The sequence below is a fragment of the Molossus molossus genome, unplaced genomic scaffold (assembly GCF_014108415.1).
Source record: "Molossus molossus isolate mMolMol1 unplaced genomic scaffold, mMolMol1.p scaffold_m16_p_13, whole genome shotgun sequence".
NCBI classification, from domain to species: Eukaryota; Metazoa; Chordata; class Mammalia; order Chiroptera; family Molossidae; genus Molossus; species Molossus molossus.
Genome location: NW_023425348.1, coordinates 89,428,014 through 89,444,950, shown reverse-complemented (window position 1 = coordinate 89,444,950; position 16,937 = coordinate 89,428,014). Strand labels below are relative to the sequence as shown.

General features: G+C 54.6%; 1 protein-coding gene across 4 annotated transcripts; it reads left to right on the top strand.

The window, feature by feature from the left end:
• Positions 1-2,650: 2,650 nt before the first annotated feature.
• SLC22A6 (solute carrier family 22 member 6) lies at positions 2,651-10,453 on the top strand. 4 transcript variants are annotated; one of them, XM_036258575.1, is made up of 10 exons: positions 2,651-3,019; positions 3,350-3,453; positions 3,696-3,850; positions 4,963-5,131; positions 5,586-5,709; positions 5,873-5,988; positions 7,574-7,788; positions 7,916-8,024; positions 10,052-10,123; positions 10,366-10,453. In XM_036258575.1, the coding sequence occupies exons 1-10, from the start codon at positions 2,651-2,653 to the stop codon at positions 10,451-10,453; spliced, it is 1,521 nt and encodes a 506-aa protein (XP_036114468.1). The 4 variants fall into 4 exon arrangements, with proteins under 4 accessions (XP_036114468.1, XP_036114467.1, XP_036114466.1 ...); XM_036258574.1 differs by having other exon boundaries at positions 10,052-10,162; XM_036258573.1 differs by having other exon boundaries at positions 9,920-10,123.
• The last annotated feature ends 6,484 nt before the right edge of the window (positions 10,454-16,937 follow it).

Below are 16,937 nucleotides of genomic sequence, written 5' to 3'. Positions count from 1 at the left end.
GTAGTTTGTGGAAGCTGCACAGCGATGTCAGGGCGTCTCGACTCCTCACGAGAGAAGTTGGAGATCAAACTGCTGCTTCTCAACAACAAGACAGAGAGGTGTGCCCAGAAGAACTGAGAAGCTCTTCTTCCCTTCATGGCCCTCTGCATCCACTAACTTGTACAGGGTCTGGGGTACCTCCTGTAAAACTATGGAACCTAAGCATCCGTCACGTTCAGACATTTGCCAACACATCTGAAGAAGAGGGGTGGAGAGCCAGTCAATAGGAACCAGATCGCAGAAAGAGACAGCCAGAGGCCGGAAGTGGAAATACGCCCTACAGGACAAATGGGAGCCCCCAGCCCAACAATGGAGACAGAACATGCTGGAGAAGAATGTTGGACTGGACACAGGAAGGCGGGGTCCCTATCTGGCCCCTCCAGGGTAGGCCTGGGCAGGGAGAGAGCGACGGCTCTTCGGAGCCCGGACTGTTCTACTTCACTTCAGCAAAACGCGGAGGACTCCTTGTCTTCACCTCGCAAACAGTCTTCCCACTCGAACGAGAGCCTGGGCAAGCTTAGATCTGTTATGGTAGGAGTTAGTATCACTGGAATACCCTTGGCCAAGCAGGTAGGAGATTGATCACTATGTGAAATAAGTCCAAGACATCTTTTAAGTCCGCATTTCTCAATCTTACTATTGACATTTTGGGCCCAGACAATTCTTGGTTGTGTGGGGCCGTCCCTTTCATCGTAGGACGTTCAGCAGCATCCCTGGACTCTACCCACTAGAAGCCAGTGACAACCAAAAATGTCTCCAGACACTGCCACATGCCCCGGGGGGTGGGGGGCAAAATCACCCTCAGTGGAGAATCACTGTTCTTACGATAAGATGGGGCATGGGCATATTTTCTCTCTAAAACCAATATGAAAGTCTTTTACTTTTTTACCAGAAATAACTAATAAGTACAGCTCAGAATCCCTGAGCTACAGAGCAGGGCTTCTTTAAGATCTTTCCCTGCATTAGCTCATTTAACCCTCCAGCAACACAAGAGACCAGCGCGACTCTTCTCTCCACCTTGCAAATGAGAACACTGGCGTGCAGAGGGGCTCAGCAACGGGCCCAGCTACGCAGCCAGTGAATGCAAAATGCGGACTTGGATCCAATTAGGCTGACTCCAGAGTCCATGTTTTATATCCCATGCAAATTAAAAGCAAGAAACTGCGACCTGCTCTCTTAGCAAACCCAACCCATGAGCCAACCAACTGGATCCCATTCAATCACAGCTCAACACTGCCCTGATCATGAGTGACCGGAACTCAGGAGTCAAGTGTGGGAGGAAATCAATTGACTGTCTTAGAACTGTGGCTGAAAATAAAATAAACGATTGAATCAGGATAAGCTAGAAGGTTAAAGCTGAGGAACTGGAAAATCGACCTACATCATGTACAACATTGGTCTGAAGTCCCACTCCTTCCAAAGCAGCCTCTGGCCTCTACTGTTTCTTTACTTGAACAAAGCCAAGGTCCTATAGGATGTGAGCTGTCCCCAGAAGACCAAAGACTAGAGTTGCCAATTTTAGCAAATGAGAGTACAGGATGGCCGCCAGTTAACTGTGAATTTCAGATCAATGAATAATTTTTTAGTGTAAGTATGTCCCATGCGATTTTAGGGACATACTTAACAGTGTAACTGAAAGTATTGGTTAATCTGCCCTGGCCGGGTTGCTCAGCGGTTAGAGCATCTGCCCTCGGAGCCAAGAATCGCAGGTTTGATTCTGGTCAAGGGCACGTCGTACCTTGGTTTCAGTTCAGTCCCCAGCCCTGGTCAGGGTCATGCAGAAGGCAACCAATCAATGTGTCTCTCTCACATTGATGTCTCTCTCTCTCTCTCCCCCTCTCTCCCTCCCTCCCACTCTCTCTAAAAATCAATGGAAAAATATCCTCTGGTGAAGATCTAAAATGTGTGTGTGTGTGTGTGTGTGTGTGTGTGTGTGTGTGTGTGTGTGTATATATATATATATACATGTTAATTTGATATTCACATTAGCTGGGCATCCTGTATTCTGGAAACCCTTCCCAAAGACAGACAGTTTGAATCCCGGCCACCAAAAAAAGGCAGACTCCCCTCAAGAGGCCACCAACTTCTCAGAACCCAGTCTTCTCACTGAAAGGAAGACAAAAAGGTTCCACCCTGTCCCCTCCTGCCTTCAGATGCCCAGATGGCCGTCACAGTCCATCCCCTTCCACCACTTTCACCTCAGTCCACCCTCTCCTGCCCTTTATACCCAAGTGGAAAAATTCCACAGACACCAGGATGGTTGGAGGGTTAATCCTCCTGCTACTTAGTCACACTTTAACTCCTTCCCTCCAGACCAAGGATTAAATAGTGCCCACGCAGGGGGTCAGGGCCACAGCGGACCTGAAAGCTGAGCCCTCACCAAGTGAGAAGAGTCTGCAAGGGAAACGGAAGGACCAGGAGAGAGAGGGAAGGAGGGGCGCCAACCAGGCTGCTGTCCCACCAACGGGCCGGCTCAGATTCAGCCCCAGGAGCAGCTCAGCGGCAGAAGCCACGCAGCCCCTCTCCTCCAGTGAGGCAGCAGGCAGGCAGACACACAAAGATCCTGGGCTGGAAGTCCTCCGCCCCCAGCCCCTCGTCTGGGCCTGGCCCCATGGCCTTCAATGACCTCCTGAAGCAGTTGGGGGACATCGGCCGCTTCCAGCAGATCCAAGTCACACTGGTGATCCTCCCCCTGCTCCTGATGTCCTCCCACAACACCCTGCAGAACTTCACGGCCGCCATCCCCACCCACCACTGCCGCCCGCCTGCCCACGCCAACCTCAGCGAGGACGGGGAGCTGGAGGCCTGGCTGCCCCGGGACCGGCAGGGGCGGCCCGAGTCCTGCCTCCGTTTCACCTCCCCACCCTGGGGGTTTCCCGTTGCCAACGGCACAGAGGCCAACAGCACGGAGGCCACAGAGCCCTGCACCGATGGCTGGATCTACGACAACAGCACCTTCCCTTCCACCATCGTGACCGAGGTGAGGATGCCCGGGCCCCTCCATGCACCTCCAGACTGTGCCTGCCCCTCTGAGACAGACAGGCAGACAGACAGAAACACACACACACACACACACACACACTCACACACACAGACGGTCCTAGATTCTCCAGAGGCCACAATGGGAAGACAGAGGAAAGGAGTTCAAGACGAGTCCTTTGTAGAAAAGGTAGATATGGGAGTCGAGAGAGTCTCTCGGTTCCTGGGGCCAGGGAGACAAAGTGAAGCATCAGGGGAACAGGGTGCCAGACCTCAGAGGGCCAGCCTGAGTGGCTCTTCTCCGCCTGACCCTTGTCCCCTCTCCCCACAGTGGGACCTCGTGTGCTCTCACAGGGCCTTACGCCAGCTGGCTCAGTCCTTGTACATGGTGGGGGTGCTTCTCGGAGGCACAATTTTCGGGTGCCTGGGAGACAGGTCAGTCCTGGGGAGGGCAAGGGGCTGGGCTGGGACTGGGGACTCCTCGGCTGGGCTTAGAGCCCTCGGTGGGAAGTTGGCATTCCAGCTGAGGCTGTTTTGAGAACCTCCAGCACCAGCCTCATGATACTTCACGGATCCGCCAGCCCCCTCAGGACCTTACCCAGGGCAAGCACGCCTCTCCCTGCCCAGCCTGGCCCCTCGGTCCTCAGGACTGCTGACGCAGGTCCTCCCTCCCACAGGCTGGGCCGCCAGAAGATGCTGATCTTGAGCCACCTGCAAATGGCGGTGTCAGGAGTCTGCGCGGCCTTTGCTCCCAGCTTTCCCATCTACTGCACCTTCCGGCTCCTCTCGGGCATGGCGGCGTCTGGCATCGTCCTGAACAGTGTGACCCTGAGTGAGGGATGATGGGACGGCAGGGCCGGTGCCACCCACTTTCCTCTCACCAGCCTTCCCTCCCAACCCACCCCTCCTGAGTTCTGCCTGCCCTGGGCCTGTCCTCGGGGTCTGCCCTTTTGGCCAACGTAACAGCCTCTGGGGGCCCGGGGGCTTACACCATCCTGACCCCTCATTTAGATACGGGCTTGCAAACACGGTTGTTAGGGACAGGCAGGCCCCATAAATGACTGAAGCAGACCAGGTACAAGAGGGAGTGGGGAGGACTGTCCCTAATGGAGACTCACACCCACCCAGAAGGGCCAGGAGGTCTCCGGGCTAACAGATCTCCACCCTCTCCTTTGTATTAATGTAAAATATCCCAATTTCTTAATGTTGGCCACTCATCCTAATATTTTTAACACAGGGCAAGCCAGCCTCATGGAGTCCAAACATTTATAGACTGAGCACGGCCTGTCCATAAACCACGCTGCCCCTTCCCATGATCCCCAGCTGAGAAACCTGAGGCGAGGGCCATCCCAGGCCATCCCTCACGCCCGGAAGGGAAACTAAGGATTTGGGATTCTCGGAACTAAAGGAATCCACCAGGACTAGGCTAGAGCTGGGGCAGGACACCTAGAGAATGCAGCCCCAGAGCCCAGCACAGCTTCCAAGCCACCGCCCCAGGAGTGCACCAGGAGCAGAGCGGGCCTCTCAGATCACCACCGAGAGGCGCTCTCGCACCTCGGCTCTGCAGGACGGAGGAAAGCCGCTGCCTCCTTGCAGCTGCTCGGGCCACCCAGGCTGAAGTCTGGCCCAGGCTGCTGCTGATGGGCTGAGTGGTCAGAGACACTCTGAAGGGGGAAGAGGCCCTAGCCAGGACTGTAGCTCAGGGAGGAACCAAACTCAGCAGAGGAGTGGAGGGGAGGGGAGGGGAGGGGACAACCCTGGGGACCCTCACCCCTACCTCCACTGAAAGCCTTCCCCCTCCGCTACCATGGCACCCACCCTCATTTGATGTGTGGTCACTGAGCTTTGGGGCAGACCAAGGTTTGGATGTAGAAGGGGGTCTTGCCTGCCCCAGGGCCTGGCAACTCAGGAAGTGCCTCCACTCTGCTCTACCCCTCTTTCCAGATCTTGAATGGATGCCCATCCACACGCGGGCTCATGTGGGCGCCCTGGCTGGCTATGTCTTCAGCCTGGGCCAGTTTGTCCTGGCCGGCGTGGCCTACGCCGTGCCTCAGTGGCGCCACCTGCAGCTGCTGGTCTCCGTGCCTTTTTTCGCCTTCTTCATCTACTCCTGGTGCGTGGGGCCCAGGGTGGGCGGGGGTGCCACAGAAGCCTAGAGGACTGCAAGGGGCAAGGCGTCCCCCAGAGCTTGCTGAACACCCGACTCCACAGAATCAGGGAAGGCCAAACGCAGGCCGGTGCCTCGGCCTGACAGAGGGGAAACAGGCTGTGGGGGAGATTTTCCCCAAGGGCCCGGTTCTCTGGCTTTCCTCCGCTTCTCCCAGGCCTCCAGCCTGCCTGTGCCGCTCCTGTACCCAGCACCCAAGAACTCAGTTCTTGGGTGCACAATGAGTCGTCACTAAGCTGGGCACCACGTTGTGGTCCTGGAAGAATGGATTTGACAAAGCCCCTGGGTTCCTAAACTTCAGCAAAATCCCACTGCAGCCCCAGAGAGCTCACCCACTCCCCCCAGCCCAGCCGGCGAGAACTGAAGCCACGCGAACACGCACCCCCACCCCTGCTCCCAGGTTCTTCATCGAGTCAGCACGCTGGTACGCCTCCTCTGGAAGGTTGGACCTCGCCCTGAAGGCCCTGAAGAGAGTGGCCCAGATCAATGGGAAGCAGGACGAGGGGGCCAAGCTAAGTATGGAGGTGAGATCCTCAACACCTTCCATCATACCCTCCAGGGCTCCACCCCCAAACCCTGAACCCAGGTCTCAGGACCCAGAGGGCTTCCCTGAGTTAGGGCTTAAGCTGGGGGGAACTGAGGATCTCCTGAGGGAGGCCAGGCCCTGAGCCCTCCCCATTCTGGCAGGTCCTCCAATCCAGTCTGCAGAAGGAGCTGACCCTGGGCAAAGGCCAGGCCTCAGCCATAGAGCTGCTGCGCTGCCCCACCCTGCGTCACCTCTTCCTCTGCCTCTCCATGCTGTGGTGAGCTGGACAGACAGACCAGAAGACAAGCAGCTGACAGGGCAAGAGTGCATGCAATGGGTGGGAAAGACAAGTATTGATGGGGGGAGAATATATGCAATGGGTGGGAAAGACAAGCCATGATGGGGGAGAATATATGCAATGGGTGGGAAAGACAAGCCATGATGGGGGGAGAATATATGCAATGGGTGGGAAAGACAAGCCATGATGGGGGAGAATATATGCAATGGGTGGGAAAGACAAGTATTGATGGGGGGAGAATATATGCAATGGGTGGGAAAGACAAGCCATGATGGGGGAGAATATATGCAATGGGTGGGAAAGACAAGCCATGATGGGGGAGAATATATGCAATGGGTGGGAAAGACAAGCCATGAGGGGGGGAGAGTGCGTGCAAGGGTGGGAAAAGTCAGGCAAGAGGGAGGAAAAGCCACCAGACCTGCTATGAAGGGAAGAATTCCTCCACCAGGAAGAGTATTGAAGGAGCAGATGACTTCCATCCTCAGTTCACTTCCAGAGTCCAAACTGGGCATCAATGTCTCCACCTTCTCCTTTTACCAATTCTGTTCCAATATAGAAAAACCTCATCAGGATCAGTGGCCCCCAGAGTCAACAGAATTACATCATGAAGGCAGAGACCAGTCCGGTGTACAAAACATTTGGAGACTTTCCTGGCCTTGGCCAGAAGCACAGGCACAGGCAATAAGATGCCTGAAGTTATCTCCAGATGTACATCTCGGCTAAGGCTGACTTCTGCCAAATGTCTTCCTTTCCCATTGCCACACTCCCCGTTTCCCTTCTTACAACTACCCTCCTGATCCCGTCACCACAGCAATCTCATGACAGTGCAGAAAAGCGAGGTCAAAGCGAACAATCCCACCAATGGATTCTTTGTTACCAGTTCTGGATTTACTCTAGGTTGTGGGTTTTATTCCGTAACCTGAGCTTCATTTTGTGGACTTTTGAAGCATTTTTTTTTTTTTTTATCCTCACCCGAGGACATTTTTCCATTTTTTGTTCAGGTAGAGTGGGAGGGAGAGAGAGGAACAGAGAGAGAGAGAAACATCGATGTGGAGTGGCTGCCACCCGCACAACCGACCAGGGCCGGGGACAAACTGCAACCGAGGTACGTGCCCTTAGCGGGAACTGAACCCGGGTCTCTCAGGACCGCAGGCCAATGCTCTAACCACTGAACCAAACCGGCCAGGGCAACTTTTGAAGCATCTTAATAAGCACGTCACCCGTTCCAGCACCATGGACAGGTCCTGGAAGGCTCCTGCCTCTCCCCACACCTTGGCCCTAAAGATATGGCTTGGATATACACCTGTCCTCCCTCAGCCCAGTTTCAATAGATAAGATAAAGACTAAAACTATGTAAGTCCTACATAGCAACCAAGTAAAAATAATTTGGGGTATTGCAGGACTACTCCAATATTTAAACTGGGTATTAATGTCTGAAGAAAGATTAGCCAAGAGAGATTCCAGCTCCTTAAGCAGGGTACTTACTCTGCAGCTCACCCCTATTTTGACACTCCACCTTTAAGCCTTCCTAACAAACTCCATACCCCTCATCCCTCCCCTCTAGGTTTGCCACTAGCTTTGCTTACTACGGGCTGGTCATGGACCTGCAAGGTTTTGGGGTTAGCATCTACCTAATTCAAGTCATCTTCGGAGCTGTGGACCTGCCAGCCAAGCTTGTGTGCTTCCTGGTCATCAACCACCTGGGCCGCCGGCCTGCCCAGTTAGCCTCACTGCTTCTAGCGGGCATCTGCCTCCTGGTCAATGGCTTGATACCTCAGGGTGAGCACAATGTCCTTCATCCTTGGCCTCATCCCCAGACATGACTTAACTTCTCACAAGGGAAAGGGGCCAAATGTTCCCAGCCCCTGCTCCCAAGATCCTACTGACACCCCCCCTTTCTCTCTAGACCAGTCCATTGTCCGAACCTCCCTTGCTGTGCTGGGGAAGGGCTGTCTGGCCTCCTCTTTCAATTGCATCTTTCTGTACACTGGGGAGCTGTACCCCACAATGATTCGGTGAGTGGGAGCCAGCTGGGGAGGGGGGGTGTCTTGGGATAAAACATCCCTACACACACAGATCATACCCCAGAGCATAATCCAGTATGCCCAGCCCAAAACCCCCTCCCAGCACCCATCAGTACAAGGTATATAGCAGCTACTGAGTACACACATGGTGACCTGGCTAACACAGGACTGACTACCCACTAAGCCATTACCTAACCCTAGATCTCAGGAGGTGGCCCAACTGAGACGGGGTAGGGAGCCAAGAAGACACACCTCTGGGGCGATGAAGAAGTCCCCTCTTGATCTTCAAAGCACAAGTTAGAATTTGGCACCAAATCTAAGTTCCGTCTATAAACCAAGCAGTACGTCTGAAACCAAAGACCGCAAACATCAAAGTGCTCCCATCACAGGAGCCGCACTTCGTAACTGTGGGACGTGCTGTTCTGTCCGCGGCACTGCTTTGCTGAGTATTGGGATTTGGCAGAGGATCTTTGAATTAAGAAACAGAAACATGTGTCTGTTTTAAGAATGGGATGCAAAATTCACATGATATGTCAAAGAAATGTCAGTCTTCCCCAAGCCCCTCGGCATGAGAACCCTGAGGGGTCAGGGTCACTGTACTGTGCCTCATGGGATTTCAGGGGGAAATAATCATGCAAGCCATTGACTATGCGCCAGGCACTGTCTTTTTTTTTTATCCTCACTCGAGGACATTTTTCCATTTTTGTTCAAATAGAGTGGGAGGGAGAGAGAGGAAGAGAGAGAGAGAGAAACATTGACATGAAAGGGACACATCGAGTGGCTGCCTCCTGCACAACCCCAACTAGGGCCGGGGACGAATTGCAACCGAGGTACATGCCCTTGACCAGAATCAAACCCGTGACTCATTGGTCCGCGGGCTGACGCTCTAACTGCTGACAGTTGGCCAGGGCAAACTGTCTTAAACTTTTCACAAATATCAACTTCTTTGATCTTCATAACAAGCTTATCAGGCAAGTGTAATGCTTATTCCAATTTTACAAATGAAAAACTGAGCCCCAGAGAAGTTAAGTGATTTGCCCAAGTTCACACAGCTTATAAGTGAAAAAGCTTGGATTTGAATCCAAACAATTTGTCTCCTGAGTCAATGTTTTTAACCTCTGCCCTCATAGAGAATGTTTTTTGTGTTTTTTTTTTCATCTTCACCGGAGGACATTTTTCCATTTTTTGTTCAGATAGAGTGGGAGGGAGTGGAAGAGAGAGAGAGAGAGAAACATCGACGTGAAAGGGACACATCGAGTGGCTGCCACCCGCACGACCAACCAGGGCCAGGGACAAACTGCAACTGAGGTACATGCCCTTAGCGGGAACTGAACCTGGGTCTCTCTGGACCACAGGCTGACGCTCTAACCACTGAGCCAAACTGGCCAGGGAGAGAATGTTCTTAACCTAATCTTAACTTGCACATTCCAGACCCTTCCCCTGGGGATTCTACTGTAATAGGTCTGTTTGTGTGGGACTGGGGCAACCGTAACTCAAAAATCTCCCAGGTGATCTGAGAACCACTGGCCTTACTCCACTGTCTGATTTGACTGCCAAGGAAACTCAGGCCCAGAAAGGAAAAGGGACTTGCCTGAGGTCACAAAGCCAGTTAATGGCAGAGGCAAAATCAATCTCCTGATTGTAAGGCCAGAGCCCTTCCCAACCTGTTTCTTCTTCTCTCGTCTTTCTTCTTCCTTCTTCCTTCTTTCTTCTTACTCTTCCTTCTCCTTCTCCTCTTCCTCCTCCTCCTCCTCCTCCTGCTCTCTAAAACAAATGCCAAATTGGTTTGCTGATCAAATGGGGAACAGAGGAGGCACCAAGGGTTGCCTGAGCACCTCAGCATTTACGCCGAACACTAACCAGCTCCCACCTTGTGGGCCCCACAGGCAGACAGGCCTGGGAATGGGCAACACCATGGCCCGCGTGGGCAGCATCATAAGCCCACTGGTGAGCATGACCGCCGAGCTCTTCCCCTCCATGCCTCTCTTTATCTACGGCACTGTCCCCGTGGTTGCCAGCATTGTCACCGCCTTCCTGCCAGAGACCCTGGGCTATCCGCTGCCCGACACGATGCAAGACATGAAAAACAGGTGGGCTCCCACCCAGAGAGGAGCAGGGACTTACCCCAGGTCACACGTCAGGCTGGGGTGGCACTGAGACTCGACCCCAGGCCTCCTTTCCCTGGCCAGGGCTCTTTGTCCCTGTTTCCCCAGTTGACTGAATCCCCTAGAGTCCTTTCTGGGGCTCTCAGCTCGGGGGGGGGGGGGGGTTTGAGGCACAGCCCCGGCCTGCAGGCTACATACCTAAGGCACCACACTTCTGCCCCCAGGAGGAGAGGGAGACCGCAGCGGCGGCAGCAAGAGCAGCAGAAGCAGATGGTCCCACTCCAGGCCTCCGCGCGAGAGAGGAATGGACTCTGAGCGCTGAGAATGGGCCTTACAGAGCCTCAGGGAGCCAGGGTCCTACAGGTCCTGGGCCACCCACGCAGAGGGAGAAGGGGGGATGGCAGCCCAAACGTCGGGGGCCCCCCTCTTTGAATAGATTCCACCAAGACGCCCGTCATTAAAAGGTTTATCTGTGAGCAGCATCTCCCTTTGTCTGTCTTGCCTCAAAGGTAACAGCCACTCCACATCAGCCAGCTTCCAGCCCAGAAGGTCATGCAATCCATCTGTCCTGGCCCGGTGGCTCAGCCGGTTAGGGTGTCCTCCCCTTACGCCAAGGTTTAGGGTTCGATTCCCAGTCAGAGCACATGCAAGAATCAACCAATGAATGCATGAATGCATGGATAAGTGGAACAACAAATCCATGTTTCTCTTTCTTTTTCCTTCTTCTCTCTGAAATCAATACATTAAAAAAAAAAAAAAAAAAAAACTTTTTTAAAGGTAATACAATTCAGTCCGTGCCCTTAACCCCCAAGACTTTACAAATCATCTCACACCTTGACACCCCCACCCCCACCCCCACCCCATCTCTCCCTCTGCCCTCTGTCTTCTTCAACCTATGCAGGGATTTCTTTGAGTTTTAAATACCTTACGCCCTGCCCCTTCCCTGTGAGACTGGGAACTGAAAAGGGACTAGACTGAAAGCAGCCGATGGATCGGAGGCCCTCCGGCTCTGTGAGAGCAGTTGGGAACCTCTAGAGCCAAGGGGAGTGCAAAAGGACTAGAGCAGCTGTGGCAGCGGGTGCTGCCCCTGCCCTTCCGGATTCCAGCCTGGGCACAATGCAGTACCAGTTTGCCGTGTCCAGCTCTTCCCCTCACCCCTCCACTCCCACCCCGCTCAACTGGCACTTCCTGGCCCTTCTTGGCTGCTCTGCCCCCGTGGGCCCTGGGCTGGTGCAGGGGAGAGGGGAGGGGAACCAGCCAGAGAGAGCCAGCACTGGGTAGTAACTGGTGCCAGTCACTGTCCTAAACTCTCTGCATGTATTACCTCATTTAATCCTCCCAGTAACTTTCTAGCAATGGCCGCTATTGTTATTCCCCCATTTTACAGGTGAGGAAACCAAGGCACAGAACAGTTAAGTTACTTGCAAGTTCACACAGCTGGTAAATTGTGCGATCAGGATTAGAACACAGACTATCTGGCGCCTGTGTGTGCCTGACCCCTCCACTGCCTGGGGCTGTGAGGCAGAGACTTTGGCCTCTTTCACCCCCAACATCTGGCTTCTCCTCTCTCCTGGTCTGAAAAGAGAGAGAGAGAGAAGGTTAAGGGGGAAGAGAGAAAAGACCATGTTAGGAAGCATGAGAAAGGAGATATGGAAGACAGCTTCGGGGGCACAGTCAGGAAAAGACAGGGATATCCAGCCACCTGTGTCAGCAAGGGAGCTGGCTCCAGGGGAGCCAGGGAGCTCGGGAAAGAGCCCCATTAGCACCCACAGGCAGCAGCAGTGGGGGCCAGGCGCTCCCTACCGTGCATGTGCCGGTCATGCTGACCTCCTGGTACACTGTCCTCCACTCTTTCCCCAGCAGCTGAGCCCCCAGCGCCTCACCCCTCAGGGAAAGTCCATAAGCTGTACACAGCGCCTTCCAAGTGGGACCCTAGGGTCGAGCTGAGTAGGGCAACTTGGGGAGGGAAAGTGGCCTGGGGCTCCCCTGAAAAAACCTCAAAGGCCCAGGACAGCTCACAGCAGCTCCGTCAGGTCTCCCAGGACACGTGGGGCAAACCTAAAAGCACCATGACCCACCCCTCCTCCTGGACTCTCCGGAGCCTGGGTGCTGACACTCGCGTACTCCCCAAGACGTCTTGCCCATCGTAGGACCCAGTAGATGCTCAAGGGCCACCAGCCCCACCCCTGGGACTTTCTCCGACAGCACCGCTCATGGCTGACAAGGGGCACCTAGGATGGCATCTTCACCACCCTGCAGCAGGGAGACAGGCCTGGACCGGGAGGCGGGACACCGGGACCTAGCCCTGCTTCTGTAGATCTGGGGGTCTCGGGAACAGTGACTTGCTCGACCCCTGCCTAAAAAACCTGCCAGCAATTCTGAAATACTCTGACTCCTGTGGGTCTCCCATCGCTGTGCGTGAATCACCTGGTATCCGTCGCTGCCTCAACCAGAGCAGCCCCTGGCCTGCCCAGTGGCACACACAGCCCGGCTGGCCTGTCCTGGTGCTGACAGGCATCCCACACCATCTGCACAGAAGCCACTTCCCAGTCCCTGGCCTGGGACTTCCAACACCCATCTCATGCCCTTGGCCAAATGGAACCCTACCTTCCTCCCACTTTCAAGTCACCAGTAGGCGACGTCTGACCTGTCTCCCCAAGGAGCCATCCCCAGAACTGGGCTCACATCACATCCTCTCACCTTGGCCCTGAGCCCGAGTACTGATACTGCCACGCCCCCTCCAGTGGCCTCAGGTGCTGTCTCTGGTTTTGACCACAAAGTCCTGTCCTCAGCCAGAGTTGACAGGGCCTTTGCAACCAGCCTCAGTTTCTCCAGCCGCAGCTCTGGGCATTTCCTAGCCAGGATGGCACACTCAGGAGGTTCCTCAGCTGCATGGCCCTGCTAGCGTGCTGACCAGAAGCCGCCTTCCCCGGACTCCACTGTCAGAAAATCCATCCTGCTGCTTTAGGCCCCTAATTTGCCCGGGCCGGGTCTGCTCAGTGGTTCGAGCGTTGGCCATGGATTCAGTTCCTCGGTTCAGTTCCCGGGTTCAGTTCCTCGGGTGCAGTTTGTCCCCAGCCCCGGTTGGGGTGGTGTGGGTGGCAGCCAGTCAGTGGGTCTCTCTCACATCGATGTTTCTCTCTCTTTCTCTCTTCCTCCCTTTCTCCCTCCCGCTCTATCTGAAGATAAATGCAAAAATGTCCTCGGGTGAAGATATTTTTTTAAAAACCCCTAATTTGGTGGCAGTTTGCTACAACAGCAGTCAGAAACCAAGGTACACCCCTGATTCTCAGACGCCTCCAGGGCTGTCGAGCTGGGCCACAGAGGTCTTAGTGTCCCATGCACTGGTTTTTGGTGGGCACGGTGTCATACTGCAGACCACCCTAGGCCTCACCACTGCTACCGTCTCCCATCTGGTCAGATTCATGCTACCCTCTGGCCTCGTGGCCATTTCAGTTTGGCGCACGTAGGCAAACTGAGCCCCCACTGATGCTCATGTGCTTTGGAAGTTGTGAGAGATTTCTGTCGTGGGCATAGGAAGCGAAGGAAAAACAAGGTACGCTTTCAAGAGCAAGACTACTTCTCCCCAGTCACCTCTCCCACACCGGGCTTTCTGCCATGTTTCTTGGCTGGAACTGTGCTACATAATGGGTGTGAGTGGCATCCTTAGGGGCTATGTTAGTCCACCTGAGCTGCCGTAACAAAATGCGACCGGTGGCCTCAACCACAGACAGTCCTGGAGTATGGAAGTCCACAGTGAAGGTGCTGGCTGGGTCGCTTTCTCCCGAGGCCTCTCTCCTCGCCTGGCCGGCGGCTGGCTTCTCCGGTCCTCACACGGCCTTTCCCTTGGGCACACACGTCTCCGGTGTCTCTGTGTCTACATGTCCTCTTCTTCTAAAGACAGCAGACAGCCCGGCCGGCGTGGCTCAGTGGTGGAGCATTGACCCATGCACCAAGAAGTCGCCGGTTTGATTCCTGGTCAGGGCACATGCCCAGGTTGTGGGCCCGATCCCCTGTGGAGGGCATGCAGGAGGCGGCCCATCGATGTTCTCTCTCATCGATGTTTCTATCTCTCCCTCTCCCTTCCTCTCTTTCTCTAACATTAATAAACAAAAACAATAAAATTTTAAAAATAAATAAAGACACCAGACAGACTGGATTAGGGCCCTACCCCTATGACCTCCCTTAACATTAATTAACCTCCTGAGAGACCCTTCCTCCAAATACAGTCACACTGTGTTAAGGCTTCAACAAATGAACTGGGGGGACATGATTCAGTACATAACTGGGGCCAAGGTGTGAGAATACCTGGATTTCTCACGGACGGACAAAAATTGGGAGCAGACTGTAGAGGATGTTATAATGAGAAAGGAGGCCGGGCTCTGGGGTTCAAGCCCAGGCAGCGCTCACAGGTTCGGGGGTGCTAACAGTGGCCTTTCAGTGTGGGCTCTTCACAGTCTTTCCCCAGCTCCGTCTGGCTCAGAGTGTCAGGGAGAAAAGGGAACTCAATCCAGGCTTCACGCTCACACCAGCTGGGGCCTCCTTCCCCGGCCTAGCACTCTCCCTTCTTCTCCAGGGAGGTCACCTGCTCTGACCTGGCGAGGAGGCTCAAACCCCCAGACCCTGGGGCCGCATGCACACCCTTCTTCCACCCGCTTCCCGCCCTTGAGATCCCCTTGAACAAACCATTAGCCCAATGAGTCTTAACCATTGAATATCTGACTCTCAAGCCATAGTTTAACTTGATTCCTTTCTAAAGAAGTTACAGAAACCACTGCTGGCCATCAGGAGGCCCAGGGCTGCAGCAGACCCAGGAACTGATGAGTTAAAGAGACAAAGGGCAGCTTGTTCTGCTCAGCAGTTAGGGCGTCAGCCCGTGGACCAGAGGGTCGCGGGTTCAGTTCCTGGTCAGGGCACATGCCTGGGTTGCAGGTTTGATCTCCAGCCCTGGTTGGGGTGCATGTGGAAGGTAACCAATAGATGTGTCTCTCTCACATTGATGTTTCTCTTCCCCCCTCCCTTCCACTCTCTCTAAAAAATCAATGGAAGAAATATTCTTGTATGAGGACTAACAAAAAAAAAGAGAGAGTCCTGGCCGGTTTGGCTCAGCGGTTAGAGTATCGGCCCGCAGACCAGAGAGTCCCGGGTTCGGTTCCCGCTAGGGGCACATACCTCAGTTGCAGTTTGCCCCCAGCGCTGGTTGGGGTCATGTGGGTGGCAGCCAGTCAATGTGTGTGTCTCTCTCTCTTTCTCCCTCTCTCCCTCCCACTCTATCTGAAGATGAATGCAAAAAATGTCCTTGGGTGAGGATTAAAAAATTAATTAATTAATTAAAAGAGAGAGAGAGAAAGGGCAGTCCCTCCCTGTTTGTGGGAGCAGGAGGTCTCAGCTCCAGAGTTCCTGCTCGGTCCTGCTCCATGCCTTCAGTGACCTCCTGCGTCAGCCGCTTCCAGCAGATCCAGGTAACTTTGCTGTTCCTCCCCCTGCTCCTGCTGACCTCCCACCCAGAACCTCACAGCCGCCATCCCCATCCCCACGCCAACCTCAGCGAGGACGGGGAGCTGGAGGCCTGGCTGCCCCGGGACCGGCAGGGGCGGCCCGACTGCCTCCGCTCCACCCCCCCACCCCGGGGGCCGCCCGTTGCCAACGGCACAGAGGCCAACAGCACGGAGGCCACAGAGCCCTGCACCAGTGGCTGGATCTACGACAACAGCACCTTCCCTTCCACCATCGTGACCGAGGTGAGGGTGCCTGGGCCTCCTCCCCGCCCCTTCCAACCCCTGCGTCCCCAAACACAGACCAGACCATGTGGCCCAGACCTGAGTTTGTCTGAATGTGGGAAGACCCTGGAGCTTCGAAGAGCTTTGCCCAAACATAAGGGAACAGTGGCTGGGGTTGGGGCTTCCCGGTGGAAGAGACAAGGAAGTCCTAGCGGAAGCTGCTGTCTGCCCTTCCACCCCCACCAGAGAGACGCTGTCCCAGGAGTTTAGTGTGTACCTTTGGTTTCCCTGGGGTAGGGAGGGGAGGGGTACAGAGGAAGGCAGAAAGGACGCATGAAGGTGGCTGGGGGTGACGGGGGGCATTCCTGAGCAGGGGATTCTGGGCTCAGCGTCTTAGGGACAAAAACAGTTTCCTGACTTCATCTAGAAATAGCTCTCAGCAGCTGGGGCCAGGAGATGGCGGGCAGCCAAGGGGAAAAAACAAGAAATAGAACAGGGTTATGGGGGGTCCTTTCATCTCTGGTGATTGAATGCCCCTTCCCCCAAACACACGCGCCCGTGTGTGGAGTCACCCAGCCTGCCCAGTGGTTCTTCCAACTGATTCTGCACTTCGGAGCCATCGCGTTAACCGTGTTCTTAACATCTGTTCTAGCCAATGGTCTTTTGGTTGCAAGAAAGAGAAGCCCTCTCAAATCAGCTCATGGGAGAGAGGGTGTTGCTGTGAGAATACGGAGACGTCGGGGGTCCAAGGACAGGAAATGAGTGCAGCCAAACCTCAGAGACACTGGAACCGGACACGAGCACAAGAGGCCTCTCTACACACTCGCTCCTTTCCTGCCTCCTCTCAACCCCTCCCATCCGTGTGCTCACCTTGCCAGAGGACCACCAGTCCCAGCTCTGATCCATCACCTCTCGGACTTAGGGCCCCCAACAACCAGAATGTTTCTGTGTATCCTAAAGTCTCAGTAACGTCTCTGATTGGCTCAGCACAACACATTGATGAGCGCATCCCCTCCCCAACTGATTCAGCTGTCCACGCATCATCCAATCATCATGCCAAGGGGCGGTATGGTGGGGTC